Source organism: Falco peregrinus, chromosome 6 (genome assembly GCF_023634155.1).
Source record: "Falco peregrinus isolate bFalPer1 chromosome 6, bFalPer1.pri, whole genome shotgun sequence".
NCBI classification, from domain to species: domain Eukaryota; kingdom Metazoa; phylum Chordata; class Aves; order Falconiformes; family Falconidae; genus Falco; species Falco peregrinus.
Window position 1 is genome coordinate 49,932,606 of NC_073726.1, and position 16,821 is coordinate 49,949,426.

Consider the following 16,821-nt stretch of genomic DNA (forward strand, 5'->3'; position numbering starts at 1 on the left):
GTTATGCAATTGGTGGATATGCTGGACCTCCTTCGGCAGGAACTGTGCAGCTATGGGAAACTGCTACTTTTGTTATAAATCTCCTGCTTTGATCCCTAGGTTGTGCCCGGAGTCGATGAACTAAGCCATGAGGCTGGCTCTTCTCTTTGTCCTACTGTTGCCAGCATGCTTGGCCAAGCCGTTCCACCAGCAGGGCCTCTTTGACTTTATGCTGGAGGATGAAGGGTCGGCTGATATGCCTCCAACGGATGATCCAGTCATATCTGGATTTGGACCAGTGTGCCCCTTCCGCTGCCAGTGCCATCTTCGCGTGGTGCAGTGCTCTGACCTAGGTAAGCCCAAGAGTATCTTTATAGAGTATATCCTTACATTCCAGCCACAGGTTTGCAGCTGAGAGGATGAAGCTTCTGTGCACTGCCACTCTGAAACTGAGTTTTTGCCAAAGAAATATAAAGAAATATGCTACAGTAATGTTAACTAGAATGTGCTATATGAAGTAGGCCATAGAGCCCTGACAAGATGAATTTGTTGTGACCCTAAAGAACGTTTGATTTTTCAGTGTATATTTTGTGTATGTACATTTCATTTGTTCTTTGAAAGACCAGTTTTCTGTTGCAGAGAAAATAACTTTTCAAAGCTATTCCTTCAAATGCATATTAAATACATTCAGTGAGGTCAGATGTGGGGATGGAAACATTTTTAAAGGTTCTAAATTGCATTGTCCAAGCTCCAGCACTCTTTAATCATACTGTCTAGTACTTCAACATAGAAATCATCCCATTTCCATTGGAATACATGAGCATGGAATAACCAACCCTGAATCATATATGCTGGGAACAGCTTTTTGGAGGAAAGAGCTTGGAAACACTCCAAACAATGAACATATTTTGGAGTTCCTTATTAAATATCTCTCTTAGACACTGTTCAACTGAAACCATGAGAACCTTTTTCACAAACTCCCCTTACTCCCTCACATACAAGGGCTTGTCTGCACAGTCAAACTATCAGGATGTGAAGCCACGCCTGCCATCACTGTATTTGACTTTCCCATGCAGAAATCTCAAGTAATGAAGTTGACTTCAGTGAGGCTGCTCTTGGTTTAAGCCAGTATTATTCAGTCTAAATCAGTGTGTAGCACAGAAAATCAATTAAAATTGGTTTTGCTCACAAGGAAGTTAGGCAATTTATTCAGTGAACAGCCAAATAACTTTTCTTATGATTTTATAGCTTTTTTTTCTTTAAGTTTTTTTTTTCTCAGCTGTTTAAATGTATAGCTGGATGTTTTTATTTTCCTGTGTTATAACATTGGCTTTGATAATTAGTGTAAATCATGGCACAAATCCATCAATTAGGACCTGGGTCTCATTGTGGTGGGTGTTGTACAATTACAGAAAAGGAAGGGGAAATATTAGTTACATCCCTAGAAACTTCAGTGAATTTATTAAAGCAAGCCACATAATTATGCAACAGATATGTTTGGCAAAGACCCAGTGAACAATGCAAACCAAGTTGCAGTAATGAGCATGGACTAACTCGCCATGCATTCATAAAGTTTTCACAGTACTGTCCCCATTGAAAAAGAGTCTTTTTTTACCAGTTACATGTGAGATAACAGCAAACATGGGGTGGGGAGTGGGGAGGAGGTTGCCTCACATGCCATGAAGGTCTTAGGTTTTATTGTTGTTACATTGGCTAATGCTGATGGAATTTAAGTTATTTTGGAAACTTGTCTCCAGTCTGCTTCAATTCTGCAGAATGTAAGGAGCTTTCATTTGGTAAAAAAGTAGAGATACTCACAGAGGGATCTTTTGTTGCTGTACTTGCTCCCATGTTAATTCAGTTCTCCTTCATACACACATGGTTTCCAAAGGGTTGCACTGCAGTCCACTGCCTGCGCATAATTCTGGCTTAATAGAGTCCCGTACTGACAAGGACACTCAGACAGCAATTAAGGTCCCAGGTCTGTGTTTCTCAGATAATTTTGAGAGGAGTGATAAGAAAGAGATATATTTTGAGCTTGGTTTAAATTCACATTCTGCAGATACCGCAGTGAAAAAGTTGTGCTTTTGAAGTGGCTGGGCTGATAACATCCAGCCTCTGGGCATGAAGGAAGAGAGATCTCCCTGGGCTTAAAATACGCAGCCCTGGAAAATAAATAGAGAAATGAAAAGTCTCAAGGAAGTAATAATCATTCAGAGTTCCCCAGCCTTGGCATGAAGTTTTATCCATCCTTGTCACATGTGGCTACAACAGCCCCTGGTGGGTTGTGGCCCAGGTGGGATGCTCACCAGAGCACAGGTCTGATGGCCACTCCTGTGAGCAGGGACAGGACAGCTGTGTGTGCTGCCTGCTCGCAGGCAAATTGGCTCTTTGCTCTTCTCTCTTCTGGCCTTCAATCTGTTTCTGTGCAACTCAGACTCAGACGAGGTCAGATTTACCTACTGGCTTGAGGAAAACTGTTCCCAAAAGTGCAAAATTCTGTTGCAAGCTGTGGAGGTCTTTCCAGGATGCCGTAACATTCTGCTGGGCTATGGGATGAAGGGTGCTTGGGACACAGTGATCAGGAAGATGTGCAGACCAGAGCCATGAAACAGCAATAACAGTTCCACCTCCCTGCTAACCACTGCTCCTGCTCGCCTCTTCCTTCAACTCTGGGCATTTCTGACCCAAACAAATTAGCTACCACCCTCCCTCAAAATTATTAAATGTAGTCATCTAGTCCCATTGGCACTAATTGAAGAAAAACTGCAGGCAGTAACAAGACTCCTCCCAGGGATATATTAAGAGCTTACTATATTAAGACTCACAGAGGAAAGCTGAATTCTGGAGTAGGATTCTTTCTTCCACTCACCCTTTGGCATGGAAGGAGGGCTCTTTGCAGTCACAAGCCCCTGGGCACATCAGAGAAAGGCAGCTGGAGAACCCTAACATGGGCTACTTATGGAGAGGTCTCCTCTTCCTCAGCATGCTTCTTTTTGTGCCCAAAGGGGCATTTGCTATTTGTTTTTGTTTTGCTTTGTAAGGAGAAAACCAACTATCTGACACAGTTTTATGAGTAAACCACAGAACTACCACATCCAGGGTCCAGAAATCAGGGTTGCCTGTTGTCTCATGAGCACTGGATGGGGATAGTAATAATAATAATAAAATAATAAAAATCCAAATTCAATAAAAACAGTGAAAAAAATGCCTGGTGGTCCAATTACACTCCTGTCAGCTGAATTTTTGCATTCCTGTATTTTTAAGCTTCAGTCACATCTTCCTAAGCACATACCTTCCAAATTAATTTATTTTGCCTCCAAGCCAAGAGCTGAGTTAGCAGGAAGGAGAATTCCGTCTTCTCACACCCTGAAGAAGAATTCTGTCTGAGCTGTGGTTACTGACAGATCGAGAGCAGAGCCCCATGTGCCTACTTTATATGAGATGTCTTAACTTTGTGCAAGGATCTCATCAAGGAAAGCCACCATGGTATCTTTATAAAAGCACTGCCTTTTCTGAATATGCCTCTTGTTGCTGAAAGGGAGCCACAGGTTTACCTTTTAAACATGCAGCAGAATAAGACATTACTATGCTATAGCCATACTTTCTGTAGAAATCACAATCTTTCTTATTAGCACACACTACAGGCGGGGAGTACCTGATGTAGCTGGTCAGAGGCAGCTCTTTGTGTTTTAAAATAATAAATACAGAGAAGATGTGCAGTCAGTTGACCAGGCAAACATCTCGTAAAAGTCCTCATAAGGAGTAAATGTTCCATTTAAAGTCTCATCCCCCCAAAGGGTGTCTCAAGAAAAGGTTCCTCTCAGAGTGCCCTGGTAGGCAGGAGGATGTACGTGTGATTACTCAGCCCTGCAGCGGATGCAGAGTGCTCCATAAGAGCATTTGTAGGTCATGACCAGAGCTTTATTTCACCTTCAGATAAGTCTGGCAGCCCCTTATGAAGTGAGCAGTGTCTGTGTTCTGCAGGGTGCAATGAGGTCGCCTTCCTTAGAGACTTCACAGGACATAGGGGGGTCCCTCCAGCCTTCTTGCCATGAGCATGCATGGAGGATTTGTGGACTCCAAATGTTGTGCGAGAGATGGATTGCAGTAATCAAAGTTCAAGCAGTATTACAGCTTAAACTGGAATCTTACACAGAGCTCAGAAATGCAGGGCTTCTCCAGCTGTAAAGAAGGGTATATTAAAGCTCAACATGGGTGTTAGACTGTGTGTTTGAAAAGCACTTTGAGATCAGTGGGTGAAAAACTCACATATATGTGTAAAGCATTATTCCAGGGATCCAGTAACATGAGGCAGTTTGAACACATACAGTGTCTAAACTGTATTAACTGATGGCTCTTCAACACCTGAACCATAGTAATGTGACAACAGCTAATTTATTTGTTGACAAAAGATGATATGTCTCATTGTATAAAATCTTCCAGAAACATCTGAACACCCCTTATCTTATCATGACTCCATGTGGAAACTTCATCTCTCATCATAAAGGAAATTATCTCCTTTGGGATATACCTTGATTTGAACATCAGATATCAACATAAAATCTTTTTAAAGCAAAATAGTATGTACCTCACTGGTGATCAATCTCAGTCATTTCTGAGTTCAAGAAAACAGACAGGATTACTTACTATTGTGTACTTAGCTTTAAAATCCCTGCCAGTATTTGGATGTTTACTTTCAAAAACATAACTTTTAAAGCTAAATGTTTAACTCAAATTCTTACAAGTTTCTAAAGATGTAATAAAAGACAGCATGGATCCTTAAAGAGTTAGACATTAACAAAGTATAGTTTTAATTATTTTTTTTTGTTTTGTTAATTTACATTGTAATTTCTGAGCTTTTAGGACAACTTATTCCATGTTTTATGCATTTTTTTCTGCTAACAGTAAGGACTAGAGACGTATTCCTTTCACGTTTAATAGAAGTTGAGATTCTCATGAAATCCCCTGACTTCATGGAACCGGATCATTTAACAAAAATATTATCAGTAAAAATGGAACCATGAAATCTGGGAAAGTATATTGTCACTTATACTGAGAGTAGCCTCTGCATCACAGTACCGTGGCCTTAAAACTGTAGACTAAATACCTTTTCTGACAACATTCTTTAGCCAAACATAACTTATGCTGTCATCAAAGACAAGTCACTGGGCTTTCCACATGCTAACTGGTTGAATTGTAATGCCCTAACATGCTGGACATCAGACTGGAAGACTGGTACTATCTGTAATATAGGAGTAATCTCAGGTGGTGTTAGTTAAGGGTTATCTGGGCCCCTTTCATAGCCATGGGGAGAGTTAGGTAGCTGCCCTCAGGGGGGCAGTTCCTCCTGTCAAAGGTGGATGTCAGTGACAGAACGGCTACTTTGTTCCTGGAGAATTAAACTAACAACACAAGGCCTCAATGACCACCTAAGCCTATGCAACTTACTTTCAAATTAATGAAGTTAAAATTAAAACATGGTGTCCTGCTTTTGGAAAAAAAATAAACTTGAGTTACCAGCATTAGTTTGTAATAAATTTGCCATGGGTTATTAAAAAGTTTATATATACTCTGCTTAGATATATTTTTGTAGGATGCCTTGGAAAACATGAAGAAAACATGAATTAAAGCCCTGTAGTCAGTACATCCTGAAAAATTATCAAGTCAAGAACCCAATAATTAGAAAACACTCATGAAAAATTGTCAAGAAAAAAAAAATCAGCCTGGATGTAGACTGCTTCATATTAACAAAAAGTCGTTAGCTTTTGCCAATGCAATACTAAAAGACAGGCCTTGTTGCATTGCAACCTGAATTGCTGATGTTCCAGTTCCAGTTGATAAACATGATTCTAGTTGAAAATTAATCCAGTCTAAACACATCCCTTCTTTATTAGCTGCTTAGTCCTAGGTAACAGTTACCAACTTTGTATTTTCTTTCTTCCCCCCTCCTCCTTTTTTTTAAAAAAAAAAAAAAAAAAAAAAAAAAGATTTGTTTGGTTGCATAAGACTAGGAAATGCCATTTAGAAAGCCTAGTGGCAGGAAGGGAAATGCTGACTGCCAAGTCCAAGTGATACAAGAAGTGACTGTTTTCTGGTTTGCACTGTGACAGCGGTTCATTTCTAAGATTTCCCAATATGCAAACAAATAACTAATAGAAAGCTAGTAAAATGTGACTTAATTATTATAAGTCATAGCAGGTCATTACAGTGCTTTAAAACATACTAAATAATCACTGCTGACACCTACTAGTGTTATGGACATCTATAGTACATGTATTATGTTAACACCTTTATAGGGTGTATTATTTGGTAAGACATGGAACTATTTAAAAACTGTCCATGTTTTCGCTACATAAAGCCTGTGCTATTCGACTCTGAAAGGTTACCAGCTGAGTCTTAGGAAGAGCTAAAGAGTCCAAAGGCTTCTTCCCAATGCTCACTGAGAATCCACTGCCAATAGGGAGACCTGGGAATTTGGGTCCTATGTGTAGCCACCAATGATAACAGCAAGGAACTGCTAATACTAGCCTCCACTGCTTAGGAAAACTCTGCTTGCAGAGCCTAGTTACCATGGTATTTAAAAAGATTCTAGTTTCAAGTTTCAAGCAGATTTTCAAAACATCTGTCTCTAACCCAGATTTGAGAGTATCCCCTCCTTATCAGCTTTGGACTCACTGGTCTGTATTTTGCTTTACTCATGTCCTGGATATGCCAAGTGATTAAAAGGAAATGCGTTAAAAGAAAATAATCAGGTTACATTAAAAAAAACAAACAAACAAACAAACAAGAGTATTTTTCTGAACGTATTTACTTTTCCTAAAGTGAAAGTCTAATAATATATCCTTCAAAATACATTGTGTATTTTTATTTTTTTTAATTTATCCCTTCTGCTTTACATGCCTGCCCTGGCAAACAGTATTGACAAATGCTGGAATGCTAGGTCCATTCAGTTGTATTATGTTTAAGGACTCATTCACACAGGGTATTATTGTCCTTTATATTATGAAAGCAAAGTAGATAGGGAGTAGAACTCACTCATTGGCTTCTCTGCAAGGAAAGAGATGGAAATAATTAACACAGATACAAAGGGACATTATGACCAAGGACCATGCCTGCACAGGGTTTTTTTGAGGGGTAGGGGGGTCGAGTTGTAATTTTCAACTTATAGGACCAATTATGGGACTCGAACAGCTCTGTACAAACGACCTTGTTGTTAGCATGGTTACATTTGCTATATAGGCAACTCTACTGCAAACTTCTTAGGTAGTCAATAGGGAATAAAAAAGGTGAAAGTAGTATTTAAAGAATTTGTGTGCTCTCTTCATGCATACTCTTAAGTGAGAGGGCACCCAGGAGAGTATCCCATATCAGCTTTGTGTTTATTTCCTGGGATCTCTTAGAGTGCTTTGAGTTGCTACAAAATCTGTTAAGGAGAGCATGCTTGCACTTTTACTTTCAATAAGAAAAGGAATGCAATAAATACTCATATTTTAAAAAGCAGCAAAACCAAGAAAACTTCTCTGCCCACCTAATACCATCACAACGTTAGGGATTTAATGGGAAAAAGCAAATGCACAGAATATTTATAAAATTCTACAGTATTTAAAGCATGTGCAAATGCAAATGGGACTACAGTCTGGTTCTGTAATACATCATTAGCACAATAGAAATGTGCAGTAGGTCATCACAGAACCAGTTTCTGCCTGCACCTCCTGTACCACCTAAAATGTGAAAGCTTAGGGTGACCTCAGTTTCTATGCTGGAGTGCATGTTTTCCCTTCTACTGCTCCAGTGTGGGCCTCTAGATGAATTCTATTTTAGAGATGCATGGAAGAAAAGTGTTTGTAGTGGTGCAATAACCAAACTCTTCATTGATTATCTCTGCCTAAGAGGTATAGGATCAAAGGCATAAGTGAGTTAGCCAAACAGGACTAAAATGCTATGTTATCATTCATCTCTGATGCCATTTCTTTCCATAAATTCAATGAGGTCTCCAGCTTTGATTTCCACACCTTCAGATTGGGAAGATTGTACTGATGCTTTACCACTGGGAACTAAGAATGGGAAAGTAAAAGTGAACAGTGCTAATAAAGTTTGTATAGTAGCAGCAGCCCAGGAAAGAAAAAGAAAAAAGAAACGAAGGGATAGTATGAGCAAGAAAGGGAAAAATCTTTTCTCTTTTTCAAGGGAAGCTATATCAGTAATTATTAAAAAAGGAGACATATAGACAGTTTCAAATCCAGGTAAGGAAAAAGGAAGAAGGAAATTATGAGAAGAAATTAATTAAACTGTTTTCAGGGTTAGTGGGGAAAATTTATTTTCTGTCCTTTATTCTTTCATTCTGTGACAGGGAGTTTACATTCTCTGGGCTAGAGATGGCTGTTACAGTGATACCTGACCTGAGGAAGATCTGTTACTAATGGACTAACAAAATAAATAAGTGACAAAGCAAAAGCATCTAAGAGTTATAAGCATATATAAAACATCATTTAGTAAAAAAATGGGAACTAACAGGCCTGTAGACTCCCTGTTTCAGTTAGGAAATTATCTCCCAACATTTACTGAAATGTTATTTACTATGTCCAGGCACAGTCACAGCAGCTCCTTCCACTGTTAGCTTGCATGAAAGTAGGTTGAAAACAATCCTACAACGTTTATGAAAAATGGCCATGTTATGTTTAGAAGTACCTGAAATAACTGGGAACATAACTTTGCCCTCAGGTCATAATAAAACTAAGGCTGTGCAATGGCCATGTGGTCAGAACAGGAAGGGGTAAGTGTGCTTGAAACCAGAGAAGATCCACCCCCACACCACCAACTCCCCACCCCCCACCCCCTGCCAAAGTTACTCTTTACGGCTAATAGAATATGTTAGTGGTAATTCTGGTAAATCCCAAAGTAAAGACTGAGGGAGCTATCTTTAAATTGTCATCTGCTGCCTGCTGCTTAAACTGTGAACCAGGCAACCATCAAATTATATTGCTCCAAAGGATCTTTCAGAATGTAATTTGTTAGATAATGCTCACTTTTCTGAGTCACTGAAATGCTTTCTTCTGACTACTCTAAAATACTTGTAAGAAATAAGTGTTTCACCTTAATGAATGAATACTCATAGATATTACATCTGCGTTGCATCTACTTCCACTAAAGCCATTATGCACATGGTGCTGGCAGATCGCATGAATCACACAGGACAATTGCTGTTCTCTGATGGGATGTTTTATGTCTGTTAACCATGACAGTGGGAAATGTAAAGCTGGCAGTTCTAGGAATTCAGCAAACTCATAATATTTGATATTTTTTACTTAATGTCTTCATCCTTGAAGTCTCATGATTATTTCAGAATATTTTTCTGCCTTTCTAAAATACTTCAGTGCTTCTTGCGAAGGCATATACCTTCTGGACCTTTGAAATTAAAAGTCAGTTAGAAAGAACACAGAAATAGAAGTTGCTGGACTTTTAGTTTCAAGAATATATCATTACTCTTAGGTATTAGCTTTTGGAGCCAGGAGGCTGAATCTATCTGTACCAAAAATGTGACTAGCGCTGAAAAATAATTCGTAACATCTGTAGCTTGCAATATCCGTTTTACTTTGTTTGCTGCACAGAGTGGGTGGAAATGGAAAGGAGTAGTTAAAGCAATGCATTCATTTTTAAACCTTCACTAGGTAGGGCCTTTATAATTATTAGTACTATCATAATGGAGAATTATGCATTTGATCTTAATGCATGAATTTGTTTCTATTTTTCTGTGTTTCTCACTCTGCTCTGGGAAGGAATGTTGTAAATGTTTTGGGGAAAAAAACCCAGTGTGGTAACATATCAGCAGGTCTACCTTTCTGAGAGGCCATCTCAGCAGGGAATGGAGTTAATTTTCTTGTTCTTTCCTATGGAAAGGGTCAGAGGTATACAAAATTAATAATCTGTGAGAAAAATAAGTCCAAAATGGATCTTAATGGAAGATGAGTCTCACCAACTGAAGAGGAGGAAAAAAATCTGAAAAATGGTTTTGAATCACGTTTAAAAAGATGTATTTTAAGTCTCATGCATTTGAATAGACATGGCTTTTTTATATCTCTTAGAATAAAAAATATTAATGCTGATTTCATAGCAAGGGAGGGGAAAGTAGAGAACAAATATTTACTTTGAAAGCAGGAGAGGAAGGGACTGTGGATACCTCTCAGTAGAGAAGGACAATTGTTTATTATTTTATGGGTGGCAGGATGCAAATAATGAAATCATTCCTATTTGCAAATCCCACACAATAGCGAGCAAATTTCCAGTAAATACTGAAGCAAATAGCCTGGGAAAGCATCAGTGAACTTTTCTAAGTCAAAGCATTCAAAGCTGTGTTAAGCTCCTTGCCATCCTTCCAGAAAGCAGTTCTTGAGCCACTTTTTTTTCTGTGACTAAGTATCCTGACCCTGTAAGCTTGCCATTCACCTCATTCGCCCCAGGGTCCATTCAGGGCATTATAAGAGCATCCCCGTCAGTGGGATGCAGCAGAGCTGGGCTTGGAGCAGGGGAGAGCAGACAGCAGCCTGCCCAGGCAGCACAGGCAACTGCTGGAGAGGCTGCCTCCATCGGGAAAACAGCCGCTGATGATCACGGCTGGGAATTACATGTAGCTCAGCCCAAATTCCTCAGCTGGCAGCAGCTGTTTGTGGAAACTGAAGGAGTCTTGAAAAGAGCCCCATTTTATGGCCCCTGTGATAATATTCGTGAGTGCTGCAATGTAATAATACATGTATCTGAGCTACGGCATTCAGATGTGTCTCTGCTTTTGGCCCCTTCTCTCCAGCTGGGGAAGGGAAAGTTTATTCAGAACAAAAAAGCCCCATTCCTGCTTGTTTTAAAATGGATAGGTGGAGGGGAAAAAACCCCCAACAAATACTCCAAACAAAAAATTCAAACCACAAGCTCTGTTGCGTTGTTAAAGCTGTTTATAATTGGCACTGTTCACATATTTGTTATTTTGACTATGTGGTCTCAGTGCTGCAAGGATGCAATTCTCATGGAAGTGTCCTCATCTCTGGGCTACAGACAGACTCCTATTTGCTTAGTCTCCCTTGCTGGCCCCATAAATCCCACATTCCTTTTCTGCATAGTCTTATGGCTTCAGCAGAAATGTGGCTCCATGCCAAGTTGCAGACTAACTTGTGGCTCTCACTTCTGAGAAACTGGAGCAGTGGACTGAAACCCCTTCATAGCAAGGAGGGTTCAGAAGCCACCCTTCTCCTTTTGTGGGTTAAACAGTTCCATGGCTGCTTGATCACAGCTCCTGTAGCTGTGCAGGTTACTCCCTCAACTGCAAAGCCTGTCTTGTATACCAAAACCCCTAACCTGCCTTAGTCCTCACACTATTCCCAAATCCTTGCTACAACTCCTACACCTGTTTGGCTGGCTGAATGGCAGCGTAAGCTCACTGGGCTGGTGCAGTACTACACAGGAGATGGCTAGCCACAGATTGCTGCTCTCTCAGGGACTGGAGAAGGGCTCAATTATGCCAGCCTTGGCTCTTCTCTGCCTAATTTCTGGTCTCATAAAATTTCCAGATCCATCAGTCTTCTGTCCTCTCCAGGAGGTGAGGCAATCACAGTTAAACAGCCAGACACTGTAATTTCCTTAAGAAATTATGAGGAAAAAACTACACCCCACGTAGATAGGATCCCACAGAGACAAGCCTGTTTTATGCAAAGTTACCTCCTTCTCCATCCTCCCACTATACGAGGAATTCCTGGTCCTGTTAACCTCTCCCCACCAAATGTCTTCTAGGTAGAGAGTAGATGAGCCTTCCAGTGCTTCCAAAAGTGAGTGTGGGCCCTTGATTATCCATCTCTGCTGGATTGTGATGAATACATTTTGATTGTGTCTGTTCCAAAAATCTGTGGTGTAGTGATAAGTGTAAGAAAAAGTTAAGAAAACTATCCAGAATAATAAATTTCAGCTGATCCTGACTAACAGGAAGTATTTTGAGCAACTTGCACAGTTCCCCCCCACCACCCCATTTTCTAGTTCTGTGCTGTATTCTGTTCTGTATGTGTTTTCATGCGCATGTATTTTTACACACATACGTGTACACTGGTGGGAATCATTGAGTGCTACAGGTTGATAATGCAGAACAGAAGAACATTTCCATTATAAAAATCTGCAGAGAATAATACAGATCTGATCTGTGCTGCAGGAACCGATGGCTGCTCATCTTCTATAAGGAAGTCATGGTTTCTCCCAAAGAAATATTTTAGTGCAAATCAAAATGGTCTTTATGACTGAGGGTACATGAACTGATTTATTAAATCCTTTATATTTCCGTAATATTTAGGCTCTTAAATTCAGTGTAAACAAGATTTTTGGAATGGTGGAGCTATACCTTTTATACTTACTTGTGAATAAGTAGAATTAAAAAAAAATATTTACAAACTTAAGTAATCAATGACTTAGTTTTATTCAACCAAAATAAAGACAGATATTTTTGATTTAACATACAGTGGGAAAGGCAGAAGAATCTAAAACTTTACTCAGTTACAAGTTAATCTTAGGTACTAGAAGCCTGAAATATTTCCAGGGAACTGAATACCAAACTGCGTAGCACTGATTATTCACATAAGAAGTCAGACTACTATGAGAGATTTTCATATGGCTTTTTAAGAAGAAAACTTTAATGTATTAAAAAATCACAGCCAAGAGTTGGAATACTTGTGTAAACTGTTCTTAAAATGATTGAGAGGTGACTCAATTGACATTTTCCAACACCGGTTCCCTTTTCAGTTAGTATTACATAAATTTCACTGGAAGGCATTTGTAAGCAGACATGCAGTCATGCTGTACAGCATGGCTTCAGAAGTGTATGGGTGTCACTGGAGTTTCTCAGAAATTGGTAGTAAGGACAGCCCACAGTTCCTGTCTAAACTTCTCAGTCTCCCAGACAGAGGAATCAAAAAAACCTCCAGGGAAATAGTTATTCTAATCCAGAACCCAAAATCTATTTCAACTTCCAGTGGGATTACAATTTTCTTGTTTCGGTTCAAATTCTGTCATGCTGTCATTTCAGTTCAGGCTCCCCTGTTCATCTGAACTGGATATCTATTTACCTGTCCTGGCCAGAAAGGTTTGAAGGTTTGCTCTCCAGGTAGGGAATCTCCAGCACAGGCACTAGTCTGGACTACACCAATGCTCGTCCTACATGTATCTGTCTGGAGAACCATCTATCTGCACAGAGACCTGGACCTGCCAGCTGAAGCAGAGCTCTTGAAGCCATCGTAGATGTGACAAGTGGTGGAACACTTGAATCCAGTCCACACCTGAAACACAGTTTAGCCCTGAATTTACGAGGTAGTCTCCAGATCCATCCTTTTATAAACCCTTCCTCCACTGGAAAGCTCCAGTTGGTGTATCTTTCAGCTGGAGGATGTACTAAACCGCTTAATGATAATGCAATGTCCCTCCAGCACCTGGGGTGCATCGTGTACTCCTCTACGCTTTGGTCTTCAAAACTCAGACAAGTCAACAACAACAAAAAAGTCATTTCTATAGTTTTTTTCTGAAACATTTTAAAAAACAGCTTCAGGAAATGTGTAACAGAATATACATGAGACAGGTAATAAAACAAGTTTAACACTTTAAGGGATGGGAATTACATTCTTTGCATGCAAAGCTAATTACTGTATTGTACATCTTCCCAGTTTTTCATACAAGGTAGGAAGCCTTTATTAATCGCTTTTCACAAATGGATAGCTGATCATGAAATTCGCCTTATTGTTATAATTTGAAACATCTAAAGTTTAACTTCATTGCTCTCAGAAGTTATCAGTTCTACCCTATTCAGGGATAATGAGCTGTTAGATGCTGACAGAAGCTTGAAATGTATGGTTGGAAATTTAGTTTGAAGTTTAGTCTCTGGCAAATTATCCCCTCAGTGGCAATCCAAGGGTTCTTACAAAGTATGTTCCAAGGGAATGGCATAAAGGACGGCTGTATAGCTCTCATGTGCCCTAGTTTCTGCCATAAGCACTTATTTACAGATACCAGTCTACTTATATAAATATACTGAGAACCATAACTTAGTAATGTCACTTTGAGTGCAAGTAATTAAACCTTTTTTTTTTGTATTTATATGTGAAAAATGCTATAGAAGTTGCTAGACTGTAAGAACTTATAACAAAATTATGGTCTTGAAAAAGGAGTGCTTTTTGGGAAAGAATTTTTAGTTGCTGACATCATTCCTCTCCACTAAGGACAAAAACTGTCCAAAGACAACCAACGTACAAATTATATGGTATCACATTTTTATATATTTGGAACTCTAGTCCTACACTTTTAAAAGGAATGAGGGTTTTGCAACTGCCTTCAGTAAAAATGAAGTCCGTGCCTGAATGAGGATGGTTAATTTTAGTAATATGAAGGATCTTAATCTCTATCATATATTCATGCACTGAGTATCGGTAAGGTAAACAGGATGACAAGTGAGTTTTGGATCTTGTCATTTCATGAACAGTAGAAACTTTTACTAATTCATTCCAGGCTGGATGATTGTGCTTTTTACAATTTTTGTATAGTGGTGTGATTAAAATATAGTGATGTGATCAGCCAGGCTAATGCATATGATACTCAGTTTTAATAAATATCACATTTAAATATTTTCATATTTTTTAGCTAATGTTAGATAATTTGTGGATGGGAAAATAAATTTGAAAGAGTGGCTAGGATGTTTTTTAAATTCAGAAACCAAACTTTTGTAATGATAGGACAACAGAGTATGTTCAATACAGGCTAATATGATCAATTCAAAAGTAAGATTAAAAGAAGCAAACCCTTTTCAAAAGTTTGGGTCTCTTGCATACATATATAGATACCTAAAAAAGCAATCTTATTTCCAGAATTTGCTAAGCACTGAAAAGCAGTAACAGACATCAGTGGGATCTGTGAGATGCTCAATAATTTGGAAGATTCACACCAGGCACCCAAAGATGAATTGGAGACCTCATTTGCATGCAGATGTTTTTAAGAATATGGCCAAATCTATAATGAATTCTTAGAACATCACTAATTGTAGTAAAAAGCTGCAATACACAGCACTGTGGCATCTCTAGGGTTTATGGTAAAATTTTATGGTAGTAACTATAGAATATAGTACCAAATGTGCTTTTTTTCACGGTTTACCATAATCCTTCCAAATAAGACCCAATCTTTTTTTTTTTTTTTTTTTTTTAATTACTTTACAGATGTATATATGTATGCTAAAAAGATTGAAAGAGAAGCGGGTTTGCTTAACATTGGATTTTGACAGAGAAAGCTATGTTCCAGGTGGGAAAACACATTTGTGGTGAACCTTAAATATCACAGAATCACAGAATTGTTGAGTCTGGAGGTCACCTTTTGAGATTATCTTGTCTGTCTCCTGCTAAAGTAAGGTCAGATACATCAGGTTGCTTAGGGTTGAGTCCTGTCAACTTCTGAATATCTCCCAGGATGGAGACTCCACAACCTTTGTGGGCAAAGCACATCTTACCTCTGGGCAAGCATATTTCACTGTGTTTGCAATGCCATGTTTCAGATTAAAATAGATAGGTTTAAAGAAACAATATATGGAGACACATATCTTTCATCTGAGAACAGTATCACGCAGTCCATCATCATACTGGGGAGACACTGGTGATACTTACAAAGAGATCTTTCTCAGGGCAATTCAAATACAGTTCAAGAAATATTTGTTAAAATATTTACTGATAAAAAGACTGCTAGGCAGAGAAGTCCACTTCTATTAGATGCCCGTGCAGAGACTTTATTAGTGTCTACCATTTGTTTAGCATTTCACATTCTATTAAAAAAAACACAACCCCCCCAAAAAAAAACTATTTAGGAAAGAACATTTTAATTTTGTGGTAAATCAGAATGACTGTAAAAGATTTGCTCTATTCCAAGTCACAGTATGAAAGGAAAACTGGGTAAAGCAAGTGTTATTTAACACTAAATAATTTCATTTCCATGACTTCATCGTACTTACATATCAGCTATTCAGAAAATAGTCCCAAAGAGAGTCTTTAATTTAAACTGTCTGATGTTCTTTTGGCTGTTGTAGTGAGACCAAGAGATTTGTTCTCCAGAAAACTTGGACATAGCTTCAGATAAAAGAAAAGGGGGGACGTGGATTGTTGGGGTTTTTTTTGGGTTTTTTTTGGTTGTGGTTTTTTTTTGTTTTGTTTTTTTTTTTTTTAAGGTGGACAGTTACTGTCAAACAGTATTTTTTCTGGAAATGATTATAATTAACTAACGTACTTCTTTCAGAAAGGCTTACTACCTTTTAAATAGCAAAATAGCAGGAAATGTTCTCTGTCCACAAAAACTAACACACAGTGAAATTAATAAATACCATACCTCCTTCTGAAAGCGATATTTATTCACACAATTCAGTGGAATTAAATGTGTTAGAAATAATTTTCCTAAATCAATATGTTGCTTCAAGCTATAACTCAGATATAGTTTCAGGAAACAGCATAATGGAAATGTGAATAAATAAATTTTGTTTTGACATAGCAAAATAAAACTCCCTTTGACTGGCTGGGGACAGAAATACTTTCAGATAAGTCTTCATAAGCTTTTTCAGGAAATGAGTTCTAGAAATGGTGTTTAGTGAAGGGTAAATGCTGCTAAGAAGAGTAATGATCCCTATTTAAAGTTTCCTTCAAAGTCAATTCTTTCTTTTCACTGTCCCTAGGTCTGGAAAAAGTGCCAAAAGATCTTCCTCCTGACACAACTCTTCTGGACTTACAGAACAACAAAATCACTGAAATTAAAGAGGGAGATTTCAAGAACTTGAAGAATCTTCATGTAAGTGTATAA

At 38.6% G+C, this 16,821-nt stretch overlaps 1 protein-coding gene across 1 annotated transcript in view; it reads left to right on the forward strand.

Moving 5' to 3' along the window:
* DCN (decorin) overlaps positions 1 to 16,821 on the forward strand; it is a 40,190-nt gene that overhangs the window by 4,162 nt on the left and 19,207 nt on the right. The window contains exons 2-3 of the mRNA XM_005242659.3: positions 100 to 332; positions 16,697 to 16,809. Of these exons, the coding sequence (XP_005242716.1) occupies positions 128 to 332; positions 16,697 to 16,809 (318 nt within the window). The 5' untranslated portion in view covers positions 100 to 127. The remainder of the gene's footprint in view (positions 1 to 99; positions 333 to 16,696; positions 16,810 to 16,821) is intronic.